Source organism: Suricata suricatta, chromosome 15 (genome assembly GCF_006229205.1).
Source record: "Suricata suricatta isolate VVHF042 chromosome 15, meerkat_22Aug2017_6uvM2_HiC, whole genome shotgun sequence".
Lineage (NCBI taxonomy): Eukaryota > Metazoa > Chordata > Mammalia > Carnivora > Herpestidae > Suricata > Suricata suricatta.
Window position 1 is genome coordinate 16501051 of NC_043714.1, and position 13602 is coordinate 16514652.

The 13602-nt window shown below is 42.8% G+C and overlaps 1 protein-coding gene across 6 annotated transcripts in view; it reads left to right on the plus strand.

Moving 5' to 3' along the window:
* The window catches only part of CSPP1 (centrosome and spindle pole associated protein 1), a 133199-nt gene that overhangs the window by 110523 nt on the left and 9074 nt on the right, over positions 1-13602 (plus strand). For 5 of the 6 annotated variants that reach the window (XM_029923133.1, XM_029923134.1, XM_029923135.1 and 2 more), the window contains 3 exons: positions 4061-4200; positions 7382-7522; positions 9818-9864. In XM_029923133.1, the coding sequence (XP_029778993.1) occupies positions 4061-4200; positions 7382-7522; positions 9818-9864 (328 nt within the window). Of the gene's footprint in view, positions 1-4060; positions 4201-4330; positions 5574-7381; positions 7523-9817; positions 9865-13602 lie in introns of those variants that run through there. The other variant, XM_029923136.1, reaches the window with a different exon arrangement.

Sequence of the window (13602 nt, forward strand, 5' to 3'; positions counted from 1 at the left end):
ATTGCGGAGTCCCCACCCCCAGTCAGGATCGCCATTGCAATGGGGGAAAGGAAAGAAAACAAAGAGCAAAAAACCGAGTCTCTCTTAGTTTCAGATAGCTTAGCTCAGGAAGCCGTGCGCTCATGGAAATCTGCTGGGAGCTCCAGCGCGCGCCCGGGCCTCCACCCGCCACCGACTCCTGGCTGAGGGTCCTGTCGGTGCGCGTCTTATTTCTTCCCTGTGGGGACCCGGAATTCACGCAGTCCGTGCAGTGCAGGGGGCGGGATGTGCCGTGGAAATGCGGTCCGTGGTCCCGTTCCCAAAACCAGGTTCGAATTGCTCGCACCCGGCGCAGTCGCTGCTCAGGTTGCTTCCGCCGCGGCGCGCGCCTCCCCAGAGCAGCCGCTTCTCGCCGCCACAGGCGCCTCTGATTCCCCGCCGACATGGCTTAGGGCTGGGGGCTATTCCTCCTCTCGCGCCACCTCGATTCGGGATTCCAGCTGCCCAGCAGTTATCTATGGAGTGGGTTTCTGTCTCCAAGCGCAGCCAAGCGTTCTATACCTCTTCCCCAGAGACAGTTCTATGAGCGCGTTCCGACTCTGTCTCTTCCCTTTGTCTCCCGGGCGCCCGGCACCTGTGCCACGTTGGGCTGGGGATCTTACCTCCCCTGCCCGTCCCGGGCCGGCCCATCCTCGGATCTCCCCCGTTCGCCCCCACTCACTCAGGTATCTTTGAGGTTCTATTCCCTCTGGAGTTCGTATTTTCTCCTTCCGCTCTCTCAGTTGAACGTAATATCCTTCACCGTTCGAAAAACGGTGCAGAAGGAGTTTACAGAGCTCCCTTCCTCTCTGCCATCTTGGCTCCACCCCCCAAATATTTTTGATCATTTTTGCCAGAAGGACTCCTATATTTTTTAAAGCAGTATTCTTCCAGTTGCATATTGTAATCGATTAGTAGGAGGTAAAGTCAATATAGTAGTTAACTACCACACTTTTTTGGCATAATTTTAGATTAAAGAAAAGTTGCAAACATAGTTAGTACAGAATTCTCATATGCCCCTCACTCAGTTTTCCCAATTGTTAACATCTTATGTTCCTAGAGTGTGACTGTCACTAAAAAGCTGATAATTGGAACATTACTACTAAGTTCTGGGCTTTTTGAATTTCTCTATTTTTTCCATTAATGTTCTCTTTCTGTTCCAGGAGGTAATCATTATATATGGTGCCACATTACATTTAGTTGTCATGTCTCCTAATCTCCTCTGGCCTGGCACAGTTTCTCATTCTTGTTTTCATGACTGTAACAGTTTAGAGGGGTATTGACCTTGTAGAACCCTGTAGAATGTTGCTCAGTCTGGGTTTGTCTGAAGGTTATTCACGATTAGACTGGTGTTAAGGGTTTTGGGAAAATAGCACAGGGCAGGTGGCTTTCCCATCACATCATGGGGTACATGACATCTACCTGATATCCCTGGGGATGGGAACCTTCGGCATTTGGATAAAGTAGAATTTGCCAGGTTTCTGCTGCAGTTAGTACTATTCTTAGGATACAAATCAATAAATCTGGCACACTTGCAAGAATGGGTAGGAAGTGGTATTAAGCTCCATCTCCTGGAGAGGATGTTGGTTATCTATATATATTACTTAGAATTATAAATAATGTAAAATAAAAAAAATTATAGGAAAGATTTGTCCCTTATATTCCCTTTCTTTCTTCAATCATTTATTTGTATCACTTTTGTTTCATGTATATTTATTTTGTATTTTGTGTTATAATCCATTGTGGGTACTTCCTTACTTTCTGGTATTACAAGACGCTCCAGGAGCCTCTTGTACCTCTCCCTCAGCCCTAAAATCAGCCATTTCTCCAGGGAGCCATAATTCCTCTTGAAGAATGGTATCTAGAAACCAAGCCCTGGATGCTGGGTGTGTTTGCTCCTACTGGGTGTCATTGCTTCTGGGCCTTGTTAGTGGACAGAGCTAGGTAGTTTAATATATGTATGTGTGCTAAGTCATATTAGCACATCTCTGTCTTTCTTCCTGTGTCTGTCAATTTGTATATTTATTAAGTTCATACTGACGTTTATGACTAATCCAGTATGTGTAGAATTTTAATGTAGCATCTTTTTTTTTTAATGTTTATTTTTGAGAGAGAGTGGGGGAGGGGCAGAAAGAGAGAGGGAGACACAGAATGTGTCCAGGCTCCAGGCTCTGAGCTGTCAGCACAGAGGCTGATGCGGGGCTCGAACTCACCCTGTGAGGGCAGGACCTGGAGTCAGGCGCTTCACCAGCTAAGCCGCCAGGCGCCGTTGTAGCACATTGATCTCCAAGCATGTTCGGGCAGAGTAAACACAGTGAGGAAGTTTTGCAATATAGAATGGCTAGATAATGCAGTGTTAACCCAAGGTGGTAATGTTCAATGAGTAATTCTTTTATAGTAGATTAACTACTTCTAATTGGGAGGTCAGTGTAGTTTTTCTATATTTATTTTTTTCTATGTTTACTTTTATAATGTTATAAATGTCTTAACTATTACAGCATTCTATATTCAGGTGTGCATATTTAATTCAATATAATGGGTTATTGGCATTTTATTTTCTTTCTTTCATTTATAAGTTGAATGCTGCACTCTCTTTTGGCAAACCAATATAAGAAAGAGAAGCCAGGCAGCTCTTCAGTTTTCTCATTTGTAAATGGTAATGTTAATCACTACCCCAAGATATTTTAGTGAAGACTAAGTGTGTGTGTTTGAAAGTGCGTTGTAAATCCGTGTGCTAACATACGTTAGAGAATGTATGTTAGAATTGCCATCGTTGAGCAAGATTGGTTAGTATATTTACTTTGGTACAATTTTTAACATGTATTGTAGTCCAAGACATCCCAGAGTTGATTCTTTATTCCAGTTTTATAAATCGTTTCACAAAAAGAATCTCTTATTAGTTCACATTATTGAGTTCTTACTATGTGTTAGACACAAAACAAGCATTAGCAAGCTCACATGCACAGAAGATTTAATAACCAAATTCCTAACTTAGCATTTTATTTAACTCTTAGCATTAATGGAAACCAGATAGGAGTCCAGTTTAATGGCCTCCTTAAAGCATTTTTACTGTTTAGCATTTTAATAAATCCTGTCATCCTGGGTGGCTCACTATTTAGAAGTCTGTCTCAGCCTTGACAAGATAGTTTTGTGGCCCTGGTGACGCCTCATCCTCGCCCCGAAGTGGTATTGCCTGTAGGGATCCAAGCTGTTCCCATCTCGGTGCTTAGGGAAGATTGAGTGAACGAAGGAATTAAGGCAGGAGTGGGACCAAGTTTCCGATAGCTGTAAATTAAAGCTTCATTTTCAAAAAGAACTCTAAGTAATACAGGTCTGTCTGGTGCTATGGGAAGCAGCAGGGGACACCTGGTTTTTCTTTCAGGGCTGCAGGCACCGCCCCACCACCGTCCTCTTCTTAGTCACTCCCCCAAAGCCCTGCTGGGAAACTCGCTTACTAAGCCAACTGCTTATTATATTAATTTCCTAGGTACCACAGGAATAGAGCATTAATTAATTAATTAGGTACTGAAATCCCTGAAAGCTCACTGTAAAATTAGTATTGGAGACTGTGAATAATGCTCATTATATTGGGCAACATATTAATACCATGTATCTCTGTATAATTTTGATTTTAGGCTGAGGGGAAGATAAGACATTACCTAAGATTTATTGATTACCTAATATGTGTCAGATACAGTGCTGGATACTTTACAGTCTATAATTTCACTTAATTAAAAGGAATAGACATCCTCCGCATCTTAAAGATGATAAAATCAGGGTCAGACTGCCAGTAAATAGCAGAGCCGGTCTTTGACTCTTGGTCTTGCTGACCTCAAAGCTGTGATCTCTCTACTGTGTAAACATTGTAAGGTAAAGCTGAGTACTTTTACTCTTCTAATAAGGTACTTTGCATTGGAATATCTTGAAAGACTAGAGTGACTTTTACTGTATTCTTTAATACAAGAGCTTGAAATAACAGAGTGTTTGTAATATAGTATGATGTCAGATGTCACATTTATCAAAACTTGTCACTTATCTGTAGGAAAAGAGAAAAAAATCCCATGGATGTATTTGACATGGCTAGACATCGGTTGCAAGCTCCTGTCAGAAGACAGTCACCTAAGGGCTTAGATGCTACTACTTTTCAGAATATTCATGACTTCAATGAGTTGAAAGACAGAGGTAAGAAGAATGCTGCTCTTTTAAAGATACAGCCTGTGTTCAACTTATTTTCAAGTATTTATTTATATCCTTTTTCTAAAGTAGTTTCATTTATGATACATAATGATGAATCAACTTCTGTACACTCTAGTTTTTCAGTGTATCCATCTGGTGATGAAACTTTACTCTCTTCTTTTGGAGAGCATGGAGCTGTTAAAGCCTCTCAGGAGTGGACTCGATCGGGTAGAGTAATGAGAAGAGTGTCAGTGGAACGTGGACGGAGCAGGGTGAGCTCAGGAAGGAAACTGAGAAGGAGCAGCCGGAGTGACTGGAGGAAACACAGGAGAACGTGGGATCTTGAGGGCTGAGGGAAGAGTGTGTCAAGGAGAAGGGATCATGTCAGATGAATACTGCAAAGTGTCAGTTGTATGAAATGTCACTAGTGATCTCATTTCGATATTTTTTTGGTTAAATTATGGCATCAAGCCAGTTAACTTTGGAATGAGGATTGACTAGGAGGCAAAGTGTTGACGGCAGCCTTTGGAGGAAGGTTGGCCGGGAAGCGGAGGAGTGAAGCATCCAGCTCTGGGGGGCTCGTCAGGATGCTAGTGTGGAGGGCTGTTCCTGAAGAGGCGTAAGGCACATATGAGAGAGAACCTGATGACCGCAAGGTCCCTGAGGAGGCAGAAGGAGATACAGGAGTTTTGAAGGAAGAAAGTAGAAAAGATATGATACAGCACTTAGAAGGAGGAGAGAGTGTGTAGTAGGGAAACAGGATTGCAAGTTACATGGTGGCCTGGGAGATGGAAAATGGGTAGAGGAGCCAAATTTAATTGGACCATTTAATGGAGTAGGTATTGGAATAAAGGGGGCAGAGATGGATATGTGGTCATAATCGATACCAGATGAACCAGAATTTAACTTTTCCTCTTTTTACCTTTTTTTTATTGACTTTTTAAAAAATGTTTATTTTTTAGAGACAGACAGTATGAGTGAGAGATGGGCAGGGAGACAGTGTCTTCATATTACTTTTAAGAGTAAGATCTATTACAGAGAGTTGAAAATACAGAAAAAGATAGAGGGAAAAATCACCTTACTCAAACCTCATAAATAGAAACACCATTCTTATTTCAAGTCTTCTTCTGAGCCTAATTAAAGCAAAAAAGGTAAAACAAAATATAAGTATAAATTTTTCCTTTGTTTTCCCTTTAGATTTACAAGTGTCATTATTTACACTTCCTGTAGTTTTTAATGCTACTATTTGTTGACAGTTTGTTGTATGCCAGGTATTGTATTAAGCCCAGTGGGTCTCAGGGCCCCTTGGTGCCGCAGTCGGTGGAGTGTCCAACTTTTGCTCAGGTCATGATCTCATGGTTCATGGGTTAGAGTCCTAGCACAGAGCCTGCTTCGGATTCTGGGTCTCCCTCTCTTTCTGCCCCTCCTCTGCTTGCCTGTGGGCATGCTGTCTCTCTCAAAAATAAATAAACATTAAAAAAATCGTGGGGTACCTCAGTGGTTCAGTCAGTTAAGTGTCTGACTTAGACTCAGGTCATGATCTCACAGTTTGTGAGTTTGAGCCCCACAGGCCTGGAGTCTGTTTCAGAATCTGTGCCTCCCTCTCTGCCCCTTTCCTGCTCTCACTCTGCCTCTCAAAAATAAATAAATGTTTGGGGAAAAAAAAGAAAAAAGAAAGCTAGTGTGTCACAAGAATTTGGTCAGGGGGCCTGTGAGGTCAAAATTGTTTTTATTCAGGGTGCATGGGTGGTTCAGTTGGTTAAGCATCCGACTTCGGCTCAGGTTATGATCTCCTAGGGTTAGTGAGTTCAAGCTCCGCATCGGGCTCTGTGCTGACAGCGTGGAGCCTGGGCCTGCTTCGGATGCTGTCTCCCTCTCTCTCTACCCCTCCCCCACTCATGCTCTGTCTCTGTCTCCCAAAAAATAAACATTAAAAAAACTTTTTATTATAAATAAACTGAGACATTATTTGTCTTTTTTATTTGTATTCTCACGTGTGTGTACAGGTTTTCTGGAGGTTACACATCTGACAACTTCTTGCTCTGATGCTAATATTACAATGTGTTTGTTCTTATTAATTTTGTAAAAAAACCTTTTAGGTTTCTTTTTTTTTTTTTTAGTCTAATGTCTAATAAAGCTTGTGTGTGTGATAGACTTAGATAAAAGCTCTTAGGGGTCCTCAGAGATCATGAGATCATAAGAACAAAAAAAGGTTTACACCATAAATTGAGCTGGTCATTTCCCTATATATTATTCCCACATTGAGTCCTTTTTCATCATCTGACTCAGTTGTTGACATCTGTCATTTTTACAGAGGAAAGTGGCAAAGTCAGGGTCTATCCAACCCAAGTTTGTATGTCCAGTCTCCTCTGTTGACTTTGTCCTTAATCATTTTCTAGTTCTTAGATTGTCAACATACTTCCCATTTTTTATCGCATTATACTATTACATTACTTTGATAATTCTGGCAATTTCTGATCATAAAGCTTTTTACATATTCAGGATAATTTCTTTAAATTATATTCCAATAGTGTAATTAGTAGATAGATTAAAGGGAATAGTAGTTTCAGGTCTTTTTAATGTATGAAGTATATTTTTGTTCTCAACATCTAAAAATTAAACATTTTTATTCTGATTAATTGATATCCTTGAACTTGGGGCATATGTGAATTCTTAGACTGTCATTTCCTCCATTAATGACATCTCTCCTAAAGTCCCAGCCAGTCTGCATTTGTCTAGCTTTTTGCATGATATTTGCAAGGGTTAAAGTTTGAATTGGTCAATAATGTTTTCATTTCTTTCAGCATATTTTAAGGCTTGGCTGTGATTACGGTGCCTCGTGGCTGCCCCGGGACTGACTGCTTGGCCTTGCCCGCACACAGCTGCCCGGCTGCGTGTGGGGTGGGCGGCCTCTGGGTAGCGGGATGGCAGGGAGGGAGAATGCCTAATAAGCTTGCGCTTGTTTTGATGATGGGTTCCTTATAATGTTGATAAGTTTGTGAAAGGGCATTTATTTAAAGAATATTAATTTTGTGTTCTTTAGTCTTATAATCTTTTGACTTCAGTGATATTTTATTATTTATATTTTTCCTTGATTTTGAAATTAGGTTGTGTGTTATTTATAGTGAAGTTTAATAAAATTTCATTTGGGAGCAAGATTAAACCTACCTGTATATTTTTGTGCTAGATTCAGAAACACGAGTTGATCTGAAATTTATGTATCCGGATCCTCCAAGAGATCACCACATGTTAGAGATCCAGCAGCAAGCCCTGCTGAGAGAGCAGCAGAAGAAACTGAATAGAATAAAGATGCAGGAAGGTGCTGAAAGTAAGAAATAAACATTACTACCTCGATCAGTGTCAGTGGGCTGGTTTTCGTGGTTGTGTTGTTGGCTCTCTCTCTGGTATTGATTTCAGTTCCAGGCAGTTTCCTTCTGCTGGCGGCTCTCTGCTCACATGGCTTTTGTGGTGTACAGTCCCAGAAAAAGACAGGTCCCAGCGAGGGCTCTGACGGGCGTGGCTGAGGGCTGTGTCCGTGTACGAGAAGGGCCCGGCCGTTCCCTGTCACCATGAGTCCTGAGTACCTTGACCGGGCCAGCTGACCTCTACAGCAGGAAAGAGGAACCAAGGGAAGGAGGCGCGCATTTCTTTATCATGCGTGTCTGTCAGGTTTTGCTATGGCATGAAGTCTGTACAGCACAAGACTGGGCTACGAGTATGTTTTTGTGTAATCAGCCAGCCAGCAGATGCTTGCTCAGTGACTGCGTGAGCACAGATACTGACCCATATCCAGGGGATGTGGTGGGGAAGGAAATACGCTACTGCTCCCAAGGAGCTTATACTTCATTGGAGAAGTTAGTTGCTAAAAAAGCATAAGTGTGCTGAATGCTGCCAAGGAGAAATCTCAGATCCCTTGGGAGCGTGGAGCTGGGGAGGTGGGGAGCACCGGGCAGAGTGGAGCAGCCGCCTCAGTATCTGTGTGACCTGTTGGTCCAGTGACCCTCACGTGTATGTCACCAGCTTTGCCAGCCTTCGGGCCACTAAGGGTGGGCATAGAAAATGAGTCAGAAAAATGTAACAGTCTGGTAACAAGAATGAGAAGAGAAGACATGGTCCTACCAGTTATATTTAGGAAAATTTAAGACCCTAACTTGGCAGGTTGGTCTGCCCTGCAGAATCTGAGGAACCTTTTTTGACCATGAGACAGTATCACAGATGCAAGCGGTATACCACTTTAGGCCCAGCTTGAGACTTTGATAAAAATTGATATTAGAGAAAGTCTTTCCTCCATCTTGTACAGATTTTTTCACAGTGGTCTCATAGATCACCCTCTGAAAGCAGAGTAACCCAAATTCTATGATAAATAGTAGGCATGTCATCAGAGAAAAGAAAAGCAAGTACAGTCTTCAACCTTTACAAGCATTTTGGTGGAGTTTTCCCTTACGAAACCCAGGTGACGATCTGATCTGGGGTTATCTTGGCAAATTAGGCTGATGAACCCCAAAATAGTCCCCAGGTAGATATAGGTGTATTTTGGCACCGTGGGTATCCGGCCTCCACAGCAACCACCTGTTGCCTTCCAACAAACACTATGATGACTTAATTCATAAAAATATGGTTTCACTATAAAACAGTCACAAACATGGTGTAAAATGTTCTAAGAGCCTGGGTGGCTCAGCTGGTCTGATTAAGTGTCTGATTCTTGATTTTCAGCTCAGGTCATGATCTCATGGTTCCTGAGGTCGAGGCCTACATTGGACTCCACGCTGACAACATGGAGCCTGCTTGGGATTCTCTCTCTGCCCCCCCTTGCCATCTCCTTCTCTTTCTCAAAATAAGTAAACATTTAAAAAAAAATTGTAAGAAGGAATACTGGCTGTCATTCATTGGTGGAGTATTTATTCCCAAAGACAGATTCTAAAGGACAAAATGCACGCTTCAGAGGAACACATAGGAACGCTGGTCTGATCAAAGAGGGCCCTTTGGGATTCATGGTCCGCAATCTTTGTCCCTGGAACCGGGTTCCTGGAGCTGAACTGGCCTCCTTCAGTTCATGTGAGGGGCCTGTGTTTAACTCCACTCAGCAACTTTCTACACAGATTGCAGAAATATGAGAGAAGATGGTGAAGAATACTGCATTATTTTCTTTTTCTGTAGGCATCAGTTTTAAGTTCACAGTGATTTTACTTTTTCTATTCAATAATATGAATGGGAGAATTTTATTCAGTTAGAATGGATGCTTAGTTATATTTATTAATAAATAATATCTTAACAGTCCAAAATGTGATAGTTAAAAAAAATTCCAGTAGACTGCTAGCTAGCTACAAAAGATATTCTAAAAATTATTTTATTTATTTTTTAAGAAAATCTAATGTTTATATATTTTTGAGAGAGAGAGGGAGAGCATCCTAGTAGGGGAAGGACAAAAAGAGAGACACAGAATCCAAAGCGGGCTCCAGGCTCTGAGCTGTCAGCACAGAGTCCAACACAGGGCCCGAACTCACGCCAAGATGTGAGATCATGACCTGAACTGAAGTCAGATGCTCAACTAACAGCCACCCAGGCACCTCTGAAAGTTGTTATTTTAAAAATGTTTTCTAACTTTTTTCTCCATTAACTGTAGTTGACTTGGATGCTGTCCCAAGTGCTAAAGTACGGTACCCGAGAATGGTAAGAAACCACTTACAATTTTTCAGGCTAGTTTTGGGGAAATAAAAAATTTTTAGGAATATGGTGAGTAATCCAATTTTGAATATTGAATTAAGAAAGAATTTAAATCTTGTCTCATCCATATAGTGAGTAGGTAGAGATATATTAGGATATTATGCAGAGAGAAAATATATTGTTATACAGAGTACTTTGTGATTGCCAGGCATTGGATCTAGGCCATTCAAGTTGGTCTGTTTTTAATTGTGTGACTTTAGGCAAGGTATTTAATATTTCTGTGCCTTAGCTTCCTGATCCCTGATAGTAAAATGGGATAGTATTACCTCTTGAGGGTGGCTATAAGGTTTACATTATTATTTGCTAGGCACTTACGGGATAGACTTGTCACATAATTTCTGTATAAATGATGATTACATAAATAAATGAAAAATAGCTTGGGTTGTTGTGGGGATTGAGTGAGATGAGACACTAAAAGGTCCTGTAGCGCAGGGCCTGGCCCATTATGCGCACAGGGTGTTTGCTGTCAGTATTAGCAGCAGTGGAGGTAAGAGTTTATTATTTACATAGTGGTGAGGCCTGTTAAGAAAGAAAGCAAGGTAAGGGTGTTACTCTTATCCTGAGGAGGTGAAATCTTTGCAAAGACTGAATAAAGGGAAGGGATGAGGGGCGCCTGGGTGGCTCAGTTCGTTAAATGGCCAGCTCTGGATTTCGGCTTACGTCATGATCACGGTTCCTGAGATCGAGCCCTGTGTTGGACTCTGTGCTGACAATGTGGAGCCTGCTTGGGATCGTCTTTCTCCCTGTCTCTCCGCCCCTCACCTGCGTGTGTGCACATGCACATGTTCTCGCAAGTAAACTTAAAAAAAAAAAAAAAAGGGGAAAGGATGAGCTGCTCTCATGCCACAAATATGTATTGAATACTTACTCTGGAGCAGCTAAACAGTCCTAGGGGCTGGGGGCTGGGGAATGAACAAAAACCCCTGCCCTCTGAAGGCTGGCTTTCTGTTAAGAAGGGGAGACAATAAACAAATAAATATATAGTATGTTAGGGTGTGGGCTGCTGGAGAAAACGAAGGCCTGGAAAAGGTGCTGGCTGTCCTGGGTTATTACCTGGGCACCTGGGTGGCTCAGTTGGTCAGGGGTCCGACTTCACCTCCAGTCGTGATCTCATGGTTCATGAGTTCAAGCCCTGTGTCAGGCTCTGTGTTGACAGCTCGGAGACTGGATCCTGCTTTGGATTCTGTGTCTCCCTCTCTCTGTCCCTCCCCTGTTCATGTTCATTCATTTTCTCCCTCTCTCTCCTCCTCCTCCTCCTCTCTCCTCTCCCCCCTACCCTCGCCCTCTCTCGTTTCTCTCAAAAATAAAGCATAAACAAAAGAGGGTTAACAGTGTGAAATACAGTGGGCATGGAAGGCCTCGAGGAGGTACTGTTTGAATAAGGACATCCAGGAGGCGACTGTGTGAATTATAGGGGACCCATCTGGAGCAATAAGCTTCTACACAGTAGGCTTGGTGCATACAGGAAGCAGTGACCAGGCGGGGAGGCTGGAGAGCCGTGAGACTGCAGAGTCTCCAAACCCATCACAGGGTTTTGCCTTTTACATTGTGCATGTGTTGAGAAGCTTCCAGAGTTTTAGAGGTGAGAAGTGACACATGGCTACTGCTTATAATCTAAGTGATTTAGCCTGGGGTAGGATAGTGGGAGGGGTCAGAAGTGGTTGGATTTATATATGTATGTTTATGTTGAAAGAGCGCATGTGTGCAGGGGAGGAACAGAGAGAGAGGGAGAGAGAGAATCCAAGCAGTCTTCTAGCTGTCCGTGCAGAACCCGATGTGGGGCTCGAGCTCACAAACCAGGAGATCATGACCAGAGCTGAAATTAAGCGTTGCACACTTAAGCAACTGAGTTGCCCAGAAGTGTTTGGATTTATTTTGAAAGGAGACCTGACAGGAATTTGCGATATTGGCTGTAGGGTATGAGGAGGCAAAGGTGGAGTCAAGGGTTTTGGTTGCTGTTTACAGCAGTAGAAAAGCAGTAGAAACACAATTGGGGGTAGAGAAGATTAGGAACTTGGTTTTAGCACATGGTAAGTTTTGAGATGCCTATTGGACAAACAGTTGGACTGGCAAATAGCAGACAGGTAAGTTCAGGGGAAAAGATTGAGTTGGAAAGAAATTTAATCTTTACACACATGAGTGGCAGGAACAGTATTATCTCCATTTTCAGATTATAAAGGTAAGGCTCGGCTGGGCTGTTGGAGCAGCCCGGGCCGCCAGTTGGTAGCGCCTGGTGCTTGGCTTTGAACTGATAACGATGTAGCTAAGAGCCTCCTTCCCAGAGTGACCACTCTGCACCCGTGCCAGGAACTTGGTATTTATTTCTCTAAAGTTCACAACAACATATGCTTATCCCTACTTGACGCATAGGGACTGCTAGCACGTGGCCACACCGTCAATAAGCTGCAAAGCCCAGGTCTGGTCGCGAGAGCCCCTCTCTGTCCCCATACCACACCTGCTCCTGAGGACTCTGTAGGCCGGCAGGTTTCTCCGTATGCGGCAGTCACATTTCTCAATGAAAGGATATTGAAATTTACTAGCTGGGGTTTTGATTAAAATCCTGGATATTTAACACCATATTTTGCTGAGTAGAAACTTAAGATAAGCCAGCAGTTCAACATGGCTGTTCCCAAAAAGCTAATAAGTTTTGGGCTCCTCATCTTCCTAGAAGCTGGATTATATAGGAAACACAAATGAAAGTGGGGCAGGTTGTCATGGAGAAGGTAGAGCTTGGGTGGACTTGGAGCCCTTTTCAGTGAAGGACTGATGAAGAGCAGGTGTGGCAGTAGGCAGGCCGTGCTAGGGACAGCTGCTTCCGACCAGGCGGGAAATATTAGATGCTGGTATTTTCATGCTGAGAAGCAAAAGCAGAATCAATAGGTGTTAAAAAGGAAAACTAAATGCAGTATATGGAAGAATTGAGTGAAAGAGAAGATTTTCTTTGTGATAATCAATGCTGTGTATCAGTGGAATGTATTTAGAAGTTAAAGGATAATAACTCTCTGATGGTCTAGCACATCCTGAAAGTCTGGTGGGAGGGGTGGTGGGAGGTGACGTTAGGCTCATTGTAGCATCTAAGGTGATATTATTCTGTATATAAATCTCGAATTGAGAGCTCACTATAAGCCCAGCCGAAGTGTTATTTTGTCTCCTACTCTTGTGCGCTCTCCACATCTGTGCTGCACCCGTGTGGCGGTGGCTGTCACAGCGCTCTTGTCTGAGGGCTGATCCACTCCACAGCAGACACGTACTCACCTTTGTTCCTGGCATGGAGGAAACAGTGCACTACACAGATTTATTGAAGGAATGAGTAAGTCTTGGCAGTGTTTAAAGACCTTTTAATTTTAATTGTGACTCTCAGTGGAAAGGGTCTTTCCTACGGCCTCTGGGTGGCTCAGTTGATTAAGCATCCAGCTCTCAATTTTGGCTTGATTCTTGATTCTATCTTTCCCCGTCTCTCAGCTCCTCCCCCACTCATGTGCATGCTCGCTCTCTCTCTCAAAAATAAATAAACTTTAAAAAATTTATAAAAAAGAGTCTTTCCTCACATAAAACGATGCTCAACATCACTCATCATCAGGGAAACACAAATCAAAACCACACTGAGATACCACCTCACGCCAGTCAGAGTGGCTAAAATGAACAAAGCAAAAGACTACAGTTGTTGGAGAGGGTGTGGAGAGA